Source organism: Puntigrus tetrazona, unplaced genomic scaffold (assembly GCF_018831695.1).
Source record: "Puntigrus tetrazona isolate hp1 unplaced genomic scaffold, ASM1883169v1 S000000006, whole genome shotgun sequence".
Taxonomy (NCBI): domain Eukaryota; kingdom Metazoa; phylum Chordata; class Actinopteri; order Cypriniformes; family Cyprinidae; genus Puntigrus; species Puntigrus tetrazona.
In genome coordinates this window covers 348,114-364,244 of record NW_025047686.1, presented here as the reverse complement: position 1 = coordinate 364,244, position 16,131 = coordinate 348,114, and the positions used below count along the sequence as shown (strand labels likewise).

The following is a 16,131-nucleotide window of genomic DNA, read 5'->3' as shown; positions in this document are numbered from 1 at the left end:
AACCGAGTGATCAAAGAAGCAGCGAAGGGCCGTAAAACCAAGTTAATAATTTTTGGCGAGCCATCAGGTCAGGTTGACTCTCAACCACCTACGCAACCTGGCTAGAGACAGGGCAGAGATGAGTAGACGCAATCGTGTATAACTTCGTCTTAATTATTTCGATCTGGAACGAGCTCGTACAGAGACGTAGCTCATTAATGTGCGACAGCACCGCGACATGGACCCACCAGGCGAGGAGGTAATTAGAGGCATGACGAATCCTCATGGATTTCTGCCACGAGTCTAATTAGCGTTCAGGGCACCGGTCTGACTGACCACACGCCACCACTCCAGCTGCCCCTGCGGAGACGGACACGCATTATCTAGAGAGGGCCAGACCCTTAACCCCGCCGCTAACAATCCGTGGAAGACACCGGAGACGCCATCGCATGCAACTAACGCGCACTCAAGAGGAACGGTTTTAACTTCTGCTTGTTTTGATGTATTTGCTGGCACCAGCTGTGTTTAAACGCTGAATAAAAACTTACATCTGAAGTTTTTGTTTTTATATACGCACGAACTCGTTACTCTTATCAAACCGGGTACCGATTGCGAAGATGAAGAGGAGCTCTCCGCTTTTGAAGCCATGCTCAGACTTGTAGGAGGTTACACCCCTGCAGGACGACCTGCGCTTTTCTCTCAGCCACAAAAGGATTTGGAGAAAAAGTCCATTTCGAAACTCAGCGTGAATAATTACGAAGTGCTTTCATCACGAGAAGCCCAGACGTATGTGAATAAATGAGGCTGGAATATTAATTATGAAATGGTATGAACGCATGCCGAGAGTAATCTGGAGGGCCAGGCTGAGCGTGCCAAACCGCTCGAATCTAATGAGCGCATGATAACGGTAATTAGTAATATCGGCATTACTGTATGATGAAATCAACAAAAATGTATGAAAAGCATTGGGGTGAAAATTGTAACTATTTCTTCTGTCTTTATACAGCTGTGAAATCTGACAACACAGTCAGGGTCTTACTTGGCGTATTTAGTTGTTGTTGTTTAATATTTTTGGTTATTCGTGTAGAACATACATGAGCATAATTGCTGTATTATGAGAAAATTTACACGAGGAGGAAACCAAACCCTTCTGCTCTCAAGAACAGACCTTCTATAAGTGCTTGTATAAAACGAAAGGAACGCTTAAAAGGACAACTTCGCCTCTTCTGATATCATTTACTCACCCTTTTATTGTTCTAAAGGAATATTCCTTTTTGATGCAATGGTCTGAGAAACCAAAGGACTTTAATATAGAAAAGAGTGATTATTCCAGATGTATTTGTTTGTGTGCTTGGATTTTTTTTTTCCCTCTCTCGGCCTAACATGACACACAGAGAACAGTGAGCAGTGAAAGCATTAGTTCTGCTGTCCAGATCTGTTTTCATTACGTTCAATCTGTGAAAGAGACATAAACAAAAAAAAAAATACAAGGGTATTTTAATTAAGGAAGGCTCATTGATCTTATCCTCTCATATTGTGCACAGTTGCTCTCTGATTTTATTGCATGCGTCTGCAGTAGATTTCTCATGGACAGAACCAACATTTTTAGAGCTGAAAACATTCCCTGTGGCGAAAAGGCTTTGTGTCATATTTCAAAAAAATCTTATATTTTGGCTTCCTCTGGTATCTTGTTGTTGTTGTTATTAAATATGTCATTAATTACGCAACAGGGCTAAGCTTACGCCAGGACTATAGGCCTTAGTTAAATTAAGAGAGCGTGTTTGCAAAAATGATTATAAGAAAACATTTAGGTGTGTGTCTTGATGACATTTATATATTTTATTTTATTTATTATTTATTATATTTTATTATTTGTTTTTAAGTTAACATTTACACAATTGTTTTTCAGCTTCATTTCAATTACTGAAGGAAATGTAATGCTTCTAGTTATAATTAAAATAATCTTCCTCTGCCTTTTTTATTAAAGCATTATGTGGCCGTTCTGATTGACGGCGACGATCATTTCTTAATTAGCTTGTCTGTTTGTAGGTTATAAAAGCCACTCTTGTTCTCTCTCCAGAGGAATTGTGGCCTTTCTCCTCTCGCTTAAATATTTCGCTCCGTAAAAAGGAGTTATTTATGCCCCAGACGTTTTTATTTTCTTCATTACAGTTTGGCTGATTGAATGAATTTGAATTAACTTTAAAAATGCATTATATTTTCAGCTTTGAGCCCGACTCCTTTTTCATGTTGCCCGGGAAGGAGCTTTTCGTAACGTGTGGGTTATGGAAAATAAAACAATGATGATGCTGTTGTTGTTTTTTTCTGCCCGGGAGCGTCGATTGTTCTCACGATACTTTATTCTGTTTGGATGAGGTCCTCATTTAGCACAAGACTGTACTAAAACCTGTTTTTCAAAGCTCTCTCCCACTAAATCGCTTTTTAATTAAAGTAGATTTATAATCAGGACTTTCTATTTGCTGTGGGTAATTAAAGCCCGTGGCAGGAGCTGTAATTATCAGTCTTTAATCATTGCTTCGAAATTGAACAGGGTTCTGCACATAGTTCATAATCCGATGTCTGTATCAAAATACTGAACCGAGTCGGGGATGATATCCCTTATAATCATGTTCACGCACAGGTCTGAGGCCTTCAAGAGTAAATGTCACTCACAATGCAAGGGGGGACTAACTCAATAAATAAAGTGAACAGGCGCCCTCTAGCTGCCATTGTACCTTTTCATTCTTCACTAGAACTTATTTCTTTCTCAAAGAGCAGCATACTAGATTATATTAAATATGAACTATGCTATACTATAAGTAACCTTACAAAACTGACGTCAAGTACTAGTGAAAATATGATTTCTGATCACTTTTGTTACTTTAGCAACTGTGGCTTTTCACCTTTTTTCACCCAACTATAAACCTAACCATTTAGAATTGGCAGTTAAGAGTTAAAGCACGTGCATGAAGGCAAAATAGAACTCGTCCCGTGTTTTGTGCGTGATGCGCAAGAATTAAATTGTAGATAAACTGCGGTTAAATCCATCGCAAGCGTTCCATTGCGAAAAAAAAAACAGCGATGAGAAAAGTAACAGGAGTGAGTGATGCGCGCGGGGAACTCTTATAAATTATATGGTGAGTCATGCTGAAAGACTGTCAACAGTTCTAGGAACTGTATCATAAGGGAAATCTGGTAATGCACTTGAAATATGAATTATGAAGTTCGTTGAGTGCGATAGGGTACACTATTTAAGGCGACTTGCTTTGAAGTTCTCCAGACGGTTCGGTCTTTCCAGTGACGCTTCAAGTATCTACATTTTTCATAATGCATTAACTGTATTTTATAATGCAAAAATGTATTAAAAATAATAATTGCTAAAGAGCTGTGGCGTTATGAAGATTGCGCGAGATGCTAAAGTGGACTCTCATCACAAGCGTCTCCTGTAATCTGTGGGTAGACGGCAGAACATCGAGAGGAGAGACCTGAGAGTACTTCTGGAGCCGTGCGTGCGTGCGTGTGCGCGCACGCATAACATCACCGTTCGCGCCTGGTGCATCGCTCGCAGGTCGGGATTGATTCGGTGCGTCGCGGAAACCAAAGTGCCCTCGCGATGCCGCGTGCGTTGAGTGGAGATCGGCGGCGCAGCCGACGCGCAGGTACAGGCGCACCGCGAGCGCGCGAGTTCTCTCTCCAAACCGAAGACGCCGAGAGGAACGGCGTTATCTCCGGCCGCTTCCCACGCCGCGTGGTGGACACTTGAAGAAGGGGGAAGCGTGAACTTTGAGCGCCGAAGCCGGGGAGCGTTTGCCGCGACCCGCCGAACATGACTTTCATCTGCGCTCCAGGATTTCAAAGTTCGCAAAAATGAAGTTCGGCAAAAGCGTCTGTATCTTAAACGTGGGTGGCACCAAGTACGCTTTTCCAAAGGACGTAATCAAGGATTTCCCTTTGAGGAGAGTGAGTCGTCTCCACAGTTGCGCCTCGGAGAGAGAAGTGCTGGAAGTGTGCGATGATTACGATAGAGAGAGGAACGAGTTCTTCTTTGACAGGCATTCAGAAGCGTTCGGCTTCATCATGCTGTACGTGAAGTACGGCAAGCTGCGCTTCGTCCCGCATATGTGCGAGCTGTCGTTTTACAACGAGATGATCTACTGGGGGCTGGAGCTCTCATCTGGAGTTCTGCTGCCAGCGGAGGCTCGACGACCGTATGTCCGACACGTACACTCACTTCACCGAGGAGCACCACAGAGCGGCCGACGACTCGAGGACGGACGCGTCCTCGAACGGGAAGCGGGACTCGAAGTGGCTGGAGCGAATGCGCAGGACTTTCGAGGAGCCCACCTCCTCCCTGGCCGCGCAAATTTTGGCGTCCGTGTCGGTGATTTTTGTCATTGTGTCCATGGTGATACTTTGCGCGAGCACTCTTCCTGACTGGAAAACTGCCGAGAGCAACATGGTGGAAGAGCACAGGTACACAGACTCATTAGAGCATCCATCCGGGTATTTATGTTTTCTTTCTTGATTAAACTTCCTAACTTTTATATATATAAAAAAATAGATACATCTCACAGGGGTCGTGTACGCTGGATGCGTTCTTGTGTTCAAAAACAGCTAGACGCCGCGCATAGCAGACGAAACGTTGCGTGGGGTGTCTTGAATAGTTCACAAATTTTGAATGTCTTTTAAAGAGCAATTGACAATTAGAACTCTTAATAAAACGCGAGGCATTATAATGTAATATTCACGCGCGCATACGGACAGCTGTTTTGTTTTACGCGTGCCTCCGTGTTAAAACCGCACGACCAGCCCAATGCTTCTCATCTCCTCTAATAACTTTACTACTGAATAGGCCTACTTTAGCTCATAAGGAGGAAAAGGATCCCTGAAATAAAGGAGTCTTGTATATAAACCAATACAATGCATATACATTAACAGATGGTGTCTGTAACTCTAACATAGCGCATTGAAAATGTTAAGATACTGAAAATAAAGAGGCCAGAGATGGCCGTCTAACCTGTTTATAATAATCCATTAAGCACCTGGACATTTCATCCTTCTTATTTTCCATCACAATGCCATGAATTTCATTATAACTTTGTGCTCTCACATCCCCGACTAAACTATTATTTAAAAAATATTTGATGTTTTATATAGGCTATTATGCTTTGTATGGATATAATTAATATTTACCTGACAAATATGGTTTTCTCATAAGTTAATCTGCATAAAAATGTGGTTAGTTGTGTGCTGAGATGATACGCAGTGTGCAATTTCTTCCATTTTATTAAAAACAATATAATTCCTTTTATTTCATTGAGTTTGTCATGTGGTCGGTTGCACTAGTTGTTCTAGGCTAAAAGGAGCCGGCGATGTCTGTTGCGTGGTGTCTCGTGCCATGTGCGGTCAAAAACGATTCAGCTTTTAAAAACACATCTCAGTCGCTTTAATCCAAGCTGTTCGTCCAGCCGTTTTAATACAAGAACACATCGAGTGTACGCGTCTCCCTATTCCTCAAAGCAACGCCTGTAAATATAAAACCCACGCCCACAGCCACACTTGTTCACGGTCTTCTGTATCATGTGCATACTTGTCATGTTGTCATATTTCCTAAATGTCTGTCTTTATCTTTCAGCATGAAAAGAAGTCATAAGGTTTCATAGTCTAGTCGACAAATAGCCTACTGAAAGCGCCTCAAAGCTCCTCGATTTTCACTGATTGTGAGCTCGGTAGTAGTGTGCGTAGCTAAAACCGGGCGAAGCTGGAAAGCGCACTATTCTGAGGAAGATAGAGCTGTCTCTCTCCCGAGGCGCTGAACGAAGGTTGAGAGGCAGCGGTTTTGTAGGTCACGTGGAGAAACGGATTCTTAAACGGCAAAAAATGTCAGCTGTTTGAAATGATTTAAGCCGTTGTTTCTGACCCTCTTTAAAGCCGCTTTAAACAAAAAGCTAATTAATGAAAAAATGAGCAAAAAGGTGAGTCGAATATCGTGGTTAGAAACCTGCAAGAAACGGTTTTATGAAGAACCACTAGAAGAACTAGAATGTTAGCAAATTTCTTTGTTTTTAATATCCTTTTAACCTGTGTTTGTCTGTTCCGTATCCATAACTGCCACGTGGACTGTTCTGAAGGTACTGGTACCTGAGGAGCAAACTTCCATACTGTGTGTGTTTGTGTGTACAAAATATAACATGGTCTATGTTGCTGAAAAATCAGGTTTGTTTTTCAGCTGTCATTAGTATGAGTGATTATGTCTTTGGGGACAACTTTCAACGTCTCCATTTTCCCTCCGCTGCGCTTCTATTCCAGCTCAAAGTTGACTTCTGTCAGAAAAACACGTCTGCCGTGGAAAACGTCAGGCAATTTTGTTGAATATAAACTAGGGTTTCATTCCACTTGATGTAAAATGGGACATTTTGCGCTTCTATTTTGGGGTATGAAACGCTGGAACAGAAATAGGCTACACCAGTCGTTTCCGTGTTTTTAAAGAAATGAAATCTGAATGCGTCTAAAATGGAAAAACAGTTTTTATGTCCAACTTGTCAAGTGGTATTGAAACAGCAACTTGTTTCTCTTTCAGAGAACCAAAGAGAAATAAACTCCGCTCTCTGTTGCCAGATCTGTTCCACCAGTTCTCAGCTCAAAATTCTAATCTTCAAAATCAAATTTGTAATTACACTTATTTGGTTTTTGAAACAGAGCGAAATCGACAGGGCTCTGAACTGGAATGGTTTGCCTTTATTTATTTATTTTAGTTATTTATCCAACCCTTTAAGCCCCAGCAACCGCTTGAACAAAATGCCAAAACTCGTGAAGACAATAAGCGTTGACGATCTTCTTAATATTAGTGTACTTTTTTTTTTTACTCAGTCACAACAATTACTAGCGTTCTGTGAATGCACTTCAATCCATTTTTCCTGTCTGGCTTTCATCAGACATCATTACTGTCATCATTAGACTCTGAGAAGAATACAAATACCGTGATCAATATTGGCATTACTCCATAAACGGTGTTGCTAGGCCTTATGGGATTCCAAGCGGCTGCATGGATTAAATAGCAGAGTGCACTTCAAAATGCTTCAAGACAGTAGTATTTCAGTTTCACATAATACAAATTCTTATTTACTCTGCTTTTGTTTCAGTTAGCAATTAGTTAATGCTCGTTTGGATCACAAGTCAACGAAAGAGCTGTTCATTTATTTATTTGTGTAATTTCATCAGTTCGTGTATTCTAAGCCATCATTAAAGTTATAGGCGCAACCTCATGTTATTGAACAGAGGTGCAATTCTAAACGAAGCCAGCTCATTCCCAAAGCGATTTCTGGCTTTTTGACCTCGTAGCCTCAGAAATTTTTAGTCAGCTTTTCAAAGGAGTGATGTGTAAATCATTCAAGATGACGAATCTCAGTGAAAACTTTAAAATGGCTTTGAATTATTTCCAACTTTGGCACCTTGAATGAAACATCTGATGCTGTTAATGAGAATGTGTTCCTTATCCCGTTCTTTCTCTCTCAAACTGTCTTTCTGTTCTTTCCCCATCACTGCGCACCTGTCCAGGATCATTGAGGCGGTGTGCATCGGATGGTTCACGGCAGAGTGCATCGTGCGCTTCATTGTGTCTCGAGACAAGTGTGAGTTTGTGCGACGCCCGCTGAACATCATAGACCTGCTGGCCATTACCCCCTATTACATCTCTGTCACCATGACCGGTTCTGACCGAGAAAACTCTCAGCTGCAGAGGGCCGGCGTGACGCTGAGAGTGCTACGCATGATGCGAATCTTCTGGGTCATCAAGCTAGCGCGACACTTCCTAGGGCTCCAGACTTTAGGGTTAACGCTGAAGCGCTGCTACCGTGAGATGGTCATGCTCCTGGTCTTCATTTGCGTGGCCATGGCCATATTCGGAGCGCTGGCGCAACTTCTAGAGCACGGTCTGGATCTGGAGTCCGGGAATGAGGAATACGCTAGCATTCCTGCCGCCTGCTGGTGGGTTATTATCTCCATGACCACTGTCGGCTATGGAGACATGTACCCCATCACTGTGCCGGGACGTGTGTAGCTGGTGGCCTGTGCGTCGTGAGCGGAATAGTGCTGCTGGCTCTTCCCATCACCTTCATCTACCACAGCTTTGTGCAGTGCTACCACGAACTCAAGTTCCGCTCGGCTCGCTGCACCCAAGCCTGTCCGCAGAGTTCTCAACTGACTCTTTCTCTAGCTTCCCGCTAAAGAAATCAACGGTTGGCGAAAGGTCTCCATCTGCCGTGTTCGTCTCCAGATCAGCGCCGCCGAGCTCCAGTATGCGCTGTATCTGTTACTCAAGGGGCTGGAGGAGGCTGCCATGGTGACGGTATCACTAAGGCCAGGTGTCCTTGACAGGAGGGAAACTTTCAGAGGCCTTGAAAAGACTCAAGCCCCGGCTCTCTCAGAGATCTGTTCATTACCTTATACGTGTGGCGTTCCTCCAAAGGATTTCGCTTTGAATGCCACTTAGGCAGCCCACAGTGTTGGCAAGAAGATACGAGAGAAATAATTGAATCATCTTGTCGCCCAGGAACCTTTCTTTCTTTGATGATGCCTTCATTTATAAGCAATGAAGTTTTAAAGCAGTACCACTTTTCCAGCATTTAAAATATTGAGAGCCTCTTTTTTCTTTTCTTTTTTTAAAGGACAATAGATTACAAAACATGAATTTTAATCAATCTGTTCCACTTTCTGCATACTCTTTCCAGGCTAAATTGTTGTGTAGACTCAATTCAGTGTGACAGCAAACCTCCAGAGGTAGTGGGACATAATGAGCGGAATAGACTGAGAATTACAAGGATAAAGTGAGAGCTGTGTGGGCAGCTATGCTGAGAGGAACATAACATGCCATGGAGAGAGTGCTGTCATGGAGAGTCGGGTGTTTTGGATGACACCAAGCAGAGCGCAGAGAGTTCTCCCAATCTTCTACCTATGAATGTCCTCTACCGCTCTGCCAGTTTTCACACGGGATTGAGATGCCTTGAGGCTTGTGCACCCTGGAGCTGCTCAGAAAGCAAGGTTCTGGAGATCTTTAGTGACACAGCTACCTCAAGGCCATCTCTCCCATGGAGTCACCCATGACACCCACTTCTCCCCGACTCACTGCTGTCTCTATGTTGTTGTGGCTCTTATGTTCCTTAATGCTCTTAAGGGAACATAGAGAGAATGTGCCGTTATCTGGGTTTTTTTGTCTCAACGCATTTCTTTATGTGCATCATGGGAGGGCCATAAAGGAAATGAAAAACTGTGTGTAAAATTGTGACAAAAGAGTTATTTGATGTCAAAAAGCATGTAAATAATGTTGGCCTGTTTACATTTTTAAATGGAGGCCAGTAGTTAGGGAAAAGTCATTAGGAATATCGACCCTGTTTATTTTCTTGGGGCACATTCATCTGTGCATATTATTCCAGATTCCCAAAAAGTCTTAACAATTTGATCCACCAATTTGATTTTTTTGTTTGCTTTTGCTTTCAAATCCTCCCTTTCAACCACCTAGTCCATTATGGTTCCCAATATCAGATATAAAAAGGTCCTATGCTAGATTTTCCTCACTGAATATGCTGTTGTTTTACACGTGTAAATATTCAGAGCACAGAAGTAAAACAGATTCATGTTGAAACATTTTGCATTTTAGAAATCTGCATCATTTTTATACTTTGTTATGAACTACATGATTCGTTTTTATTACGATAAACATTTTATTGTCAATGTATACATCTCATAATACATAATAAAATTATAACTATGATATGGTACACTATTTAACAGTGCAATAATAATGTCATTCGTTTTGTTTGGATCAGTATAATTAAAAAAACACATATATATATATATATATATATATATATATATATATATATATTTTTATATTTTTTTATTATTATTATTATTATTTATTATTTATTTTTATCTATTTATTTATATTTATTTATTTTTTTGTGTGTGTGTGTGTACAAAATATCTTCCCATTAGCAAAACGTTTTTTAGGTTTTTTGGCCAAAATATCTGCTACATATGTCAGTTCTTAATATTGAAATCAGGATCGCCAAATACAGACTAGAAAAGCAAGCATCAAACTTTCACCTTTTCTAAGAATAGTTCCTCTTGTGCAAGGTGCAGTGCCTCTCTCCTCGGTAATTACCACATTCTCACTAATCATCATCATCTTTATTCATATTCCTCACAGCAGTTTATGGATGGAAACCAGCAGTCACCCACTGCAGCAATGGCTTTTGTGAATTTATAAACGGAAGTTTGTGTGATTGGAAATAGATGCATTCCGTTTTTGGGTTACAGGAAGCAAAATGTGTCAGACCAAAATGTGCTAAGATTTCCTCCTCATTAATTAAACCTCCTGAAGAGATCACGCTGAGGTGTTCTCCAGTGTGCCTTCAGATCACTCCAGACACAGGCTCCCTGGGCTCACATATCGCACAACAACACCCGAAATTAATGTGAAAGTGAAAATAAGCGAAATCCCTGAAATTAATTGCAGACCGCAGATGTCAGCTGCCACTCATTTGTTCTTAATACACTTTCATCCCACTGCTTCATTAATCATGATAAGCATAAGGGAACCGGTTTGCTTTACATGCAAATACATCAGTGCTCTAATGAAAAGCTCATGACAGCTAACAGCCATTAACATATGGATTATAACATCTCTTAAACCAATAGATCTTTCAGTTTGTCAGTAGGATGTGATCCGTTTCACTACTAAAATCTCAGAACAGCAGCAAGCGATGTCCTGGAGGAATGTGTAACAGTTTTTTATTATTATTATTATCATTTTTAATGTGCACTGAAAATTCACATTTGACACTATACACCATCATATGACTTCTTCAACTTCATGTGACACAAAAAGTGGTCTCAATGGACATATTTTATTGTTTACTTACTGTATTTATTTTAATATTTCTCTGTTTTAATAATGGCTCTGTGTTGTACGCTAACACAACCCATTTAAACCTGTTAGATTTTTATTGTTATTATTGAACATTTTATTATTGCTGTAACAACAATTGTGCATTATGATCATATGTTGCGTATCACTGATATAATAGCTTGGGCTTATTACACATGACTTGAGCTTTTTGTAGGGATTTTTATAGCCCAGTAATGTTTAGTTATAGACAAGTGTTTGAAATCCTGCTGTAAACTACAGTTAGGCAATTTTTTCCTTCCTCTTTTCTCTGCATTCACTGGTAGGGCTACTGTAAGCTTTCAATGTATTTTTAAATAGAAGTCTATTTTGAATAAACTAGAATCTGCCTCTGTGTTAGCTAAAGCGGGTCTTGAAGTTCACTGAACACTGGATATTAATAAATAGTACAAAATAAATGCCTGTTTTGTGGTCTTATTTACTGCTCTTCCAAATAATTACATAAAACATTATTTCATATGCTATGTAAACCTGACATTTTTTTTGATCATTTCTTCAGCAGCCATATATTACAAGACAAAAATGTCTAAATCATAGTCCTTTTTTGTGTTTCTAAATAATGTTAATCGGACCTTATTATAGTTATAAATCTCAAACAAGTGTAGAATAAGAAAAAGAAAGGTCGTTTTCTGAAATAAAACGATATTGTGGAGAAATGTTATATTATACTGAACAAAAACCTGAAGTTAGTAGGTTGTGACGGGTTTTTTAATCGGGCAAGAATCGGGCTGCTAAGTGACGTAATTTCCGCCGGGGTCCTCTCAGTCTCGGGCACAGAGAGCAGGTGGTGGGACACGATCCTGTCTGCGGTGTGACTGACGGTATTATCAACAAAAATGTACTATAAGGTCAGCGGAGTAACCGGAAAATTAACGGGAGCCACAGCAGCGTCCGCTTACAGCCCGCAGGTACTCAGCCTTGTGTTGCTGTTTTACGAGAAGCGAGAAACTGAAGTGACCTTCACAGGAAGCGCTTCAGACACCTCAGCCGTTGCGCGAGGCTGCCTTTTTATTGCGCTGATAAACTCAGCTACCCTTGATTTACTATCAAGGTTGCCTTTGTTTATAACTAGCGCAACGCGGGCTAGTTCGTCATTAACCGTAATGAATCCGACTGATTTAAAACCGACGCTAGAGTTGTAATATGGCCTCAGCCGTGTTGTATAGCTTGATAATCACAATTCATCTGAGCTCCCGAAAGCCAGATGTTGAAAGGAAGCATAACAAAGCAAAAAAAATGTACCAGATAAGTTAAGTGTGTGTGTGTGTGTGTGTGTGTGTGTGTGTGTGTGTGTGTTTAATGTCAAGGACAGCTGTATTTATTCCCGTTCCGTTCTTTTAGACTGAGCATGACTGAGAGGTTATGTTTACCTTCAGTCTTCCGCCGTGACCTTGTCTATTCAGTCTGTGACTTGCCTCAAAGAACTCTTGTCGTTCATTGATGCCTTACATTCGGCTGTTCTTCCATCAAACAGACAAGGAAACATTTTGAGCAAATCTCCATGCAGCACTTTTCCGTAATAAAACAATTCATGCTGACCATATCTCAACCTCCAAAGAGGACGACCCACTACAAGAGAATTATTTTTTGGATGTCTGGTTTTAGTGTATCCATGTTTAGATGATTTAGTGTTATGGTGATTTTAGGTGAGATACTGGTGCTGAGTGACCTTTGTTAGGTATTTGTGTCCTTTTGAGTTCAGAAGAGGACAGTGCCAGCATAGGGGTCTGGATTATTATTAAAATGCATAAATAATGGTAGTAGTCATTTGTGTGTGCCCTAATGTCATCTATGTCATTGTGTTTGTCCTGACAGGGGCTGAGGCCCACGGTTCCCTCTCAAGCTCCTCCTATGGTCTTTGCTTTACCGACCAAGCTCGTATCTGAGACCGAGTCAGTGGTTCACTACATGGGAATCAACAAAATCCCTGATCTGCAGAAGCTTTTCCAGGTATTGGTTCTTGTTTTGTTTTCAAGTCAGCGATTTAGATGTTTCATAACAGAAAAGGTCTACTTTTTTTTTTTTTTTGGAATTGGACGCAAACCAAAACGGTTTTTTGGCATCAGTCCTAAAACGGCTTCACATGTTGCAACACCTGAGAAAAACAAAAGGCTGAAAGCAGTGTTATAAATGCAAACTCTAAATTATAATTGGAAAAACGTTCAGGTTTTAAGGCGCCCTTGCTATTATACATTTAAATACTCCGTAATATTAAATCGCCGGAGGCAATGGATTCTGTTTAGACCAATTGAAAAGAGCATCATTATTTAAGTGCTTGGTGCACATTATCTGCACCTTAGTATTGAAGTGCATCATAAAACAGAATGCAACTTCGAGTGTAAATGTTAATTTTGATTCAAATGATTAAATAATGCTATGGTTGACGCCCTTATTGGGACAATAAAGCCCTCCCTACACCTACCCAATACTTTTTCAACTTTTTGATCATTTGCTATTATTGAACGTAAATGCTTTTATGATGTCCGAAGGCAGATTCAAACCTACGTCGATGGTGTAAAAACATGATCGCAATACGTTGTGTAATGTGTAAATAGACACTCCAATGTTAACTAACTACTTTCACTTACAATCCTATTAGGGATAGAATTAGAGTTTGACTTGAGGTTACTTGCCTGTATTAATGTATGATGCAAGTATTATGTAATGTGTCTGTAACAAGTGCAACATAAAATAAGTGTTACCCTAAATTTCTAGCATCACAGATCATTAGCAGATGCATAGTCCTTAACTGATTCTCTAGAATTAAAAACAATTAAAATAAATTAATTTGAACTAAATGTATATTGTTCATTTAAAGTTGGGTATTAACACTGTTTACAATTTTATTCCATCATTTGATTTGATTTAATTAGATTTCCAATCTAATGCTGAGAACTATACAGCTGGCATGTTACAATAATATTAAAATTAACATTCAGATTCAACTGATATTTATTATTTGAAAAATCGACTCAACTCATAGTGAGTTGTAGGAAAACTTTACAAATTAATTTTGATATTAACAATGGCAATTGTTTGTGTTCTATTCTGTTGTATAAACAATAAAAGGTGGTTGTCATAGGTTGTGTTCGTAATGGATATCGGTGATACTTCAGATATTCTACTAACCTTAACTTTAATGACTGTTAGTTGACATGGAGCTGTAGAGTATGAGTCTAATTAATAACATCTGATACTTTATTTGAATGGGTCTTCAACATAACACGTCAACTTATTATACTAAACCTACCCTAACAGTCTGAGAGTTAGTAGATATGTAGTTACTCATCGTTAGTAGTCTAAAGTGGACTATCAAATTAAAGTGTAATAAATGTGATATAGTGCATATATTTAGCAAGATCCTCATCTGAGGAAAATGTAGCATTTTGACATTTTTTACCTATAGTTTACTGATGTTTTTCCAAGATTGAAATGGATGCAACACACATTCAGTATTTGTACCATTTCAATAAACCTTCGTGTTCTTTCATTTTTTTTTTACTATAACTAGTCATAAACAGGAAAAGATGATTGATTCATCTTCATACTCCTAATCAAACGGAGATCTGTAAAACTATATGAAAAGACTGTCAAAATTATATATTTTTTTTACTTATTTAATGCTTGAAGTTATTCTTCATATTAAAAATGAACCATAATTCATTCATAATCAAAAAAGTACAAACTTTACTTCAATTATTGGATAATAGGCAGACTACAAGTGATGTTTAGGGACTTTTTGTTCATTAAAAAGAAGCTCAATCACAATTGATTAATCGTTATTATCAGCCCAGTCCTAGACTGAAATAAATCTAATTTCTTATCTAGTCTGCTTCTGGATTTCTGCAGGACTTGTTCCTCATAGATAGATTTGTTTTTAAACATTTTATGTATTTGCTGCAACATGGACTGCTATATGTGTATATACTTCTTTCTTTCTCATTTTGTAAAAAACAACGTTTTTTTAAACAATTTGACCTGTTACAGAAAGGTGATGGAGCCCCGGTTCACCTGAAGCGTGGAGTCATGGACAAAATGTTGTATAGGACCACGATGGGCTTGACGATTGGCGGCACCCTCTACTGTTTAATGGCGCTCTATATCGCTGCCCAGCCCCGAAAACCACAGTGACCTGCCCTTCACCTTCCCTTTGTAATTATCAAATATATTGTAATTATTTTGGTTGGACTTTTGTCATTTTGCTCTAAAAAGAATGTGACCGAATTATTTGATTTACCCCAGTATTTAGATCTCACTCACTGGTTACACAAATACATCTCCATCAATCTGATTTCATTGCATATGTCCGTTTATTACAGCGTGGTCAATCATCATCTCCTCACATGCTCATTCTTTCCAGGCAGTTGTTTCTCTTAACGGTCTGGTTTTAACAATCAGAGATATCAGTGATGCACACGTTGATGAACAGATTGTATCTTTTGAGTGAATGACAGAGAGCCTGTAAATGATGTCCTTGCGATGTGTACCTGGCAGAATAAATCTATTTTGTTTGTAAAAGTGAACAAAGGAACCTTCTTGCGTGTCATCTGTTGTGTGAGCCGGAACAGTCTGGATGGCATTCGATTATTAGCTACAACATCCTGTGGTCTCGGGCTCTGTCTCATCATACAGGATATGAGTCTGATGGGACTGTAAGTGTTATTAGTGTTAATCGATCCATAAAAGCATTTCAAAACCTATAATTCACTGATATTAGATTAGTTCCTTGGGGTACAACGTTATCAGTCACATTTAGATGCGTTTTGGGTCAGGCAAATAGGGAATTAACATTTCTATCGATTCTTGACATTAAATTGCAAATTGGCACAATCTAACAGTGCTGCATTATGGACGTTATTGATTTATGTTTTTGTAAAATGCAAAATAAGCTTCTGTCTTGGATTCCTAGCAGTGCTGTATTGATTTTTTTTTTCTGCCAAACGTTGCATTTAAGGTTTAGTTAAAACCCTGAATCTTTAATACGCAGTTAAGTTTAACCCAAGCTACTTAACATACAATCGCTTCGCGTCTCAAGCCTGTGGTTCAAATGTTAACCAACGGTGATTTAAAAAAAAATGTTTTGAAGAGATTTGAACCTGACCTTTAATACCAGAGAAAAACAGTTATTTAAATTATTGTTTTTCATGTCTTTGCAGGGCTGTGTTTGACACCCGTGGATTAGAGCA

At 39.5% G+C, this 16,131-nt stretch overlaps 1 protein-coding gene and 1 pseudogene across 1 annotated transcript; both read left to right on the top strand.

Moving 5' to 3' along the window:
- The first annotated feature begins 3,677 nt into the window (after window positions 1–3,677).
- LOC122332180 lies at window positions 3,678–8,324 on the top strand (annotated as a pseudogene).
- A 3,370-nt stretch (window positions 8,325–11,694) lies between these two features.
- LOC122332223 (cytochrome c oxidase subunit 7A-related protein, mitochondrial-like) lies at window positions 11,695–15,463 on the top strand. Its single transcript, XM_043229521.1, has 3 exons — window positions 11,695–11,853; window positions 12,761–12,895; window positions 14,933–15,463. The coding sequence occupies exons 1-3, from the start codon at window positions 11,782–11,784 to the stop codon at window positions 15,074–15,076; spliced, it is 351 nt and encodes a 116-aa protein (XP_043085456.1). The 5' UTR covers window positions 11,695–11,781; the 3' UTR covers window positions 15,077–15,463.
- Window positions 15,464–16,131: the final 668 nt, after the last annotated feature.

What these genes read in the sequence shown, in the direction of transcription:
- LOC122332223 (XM_043229521.1), top strand. Translation starts at nt 11,782, where the DNA reads ATGTACTATAAGGTCAGCGGAGTAACCGGAAAATTAACGGGAGCCACA. An exon ending in CGTCCGCTTACAGCCCGCAG is followed by an intron (nt 11,854 to 12,760) that starts GTACTCAGCCTT and finishes TTGTCCTGACAG; the next exon opens with GGGCTGAGGCCCACGGTTCC. An exon ending in ATCTGCAGAAGCTTTTCCAG is followed by an intron (nt 12,896 to 14,932) that starts GTATTGGTTCTT and finishes GACCTGTTACAG; the next exon opens with AAAGGTGATGGAGCCCCGGT.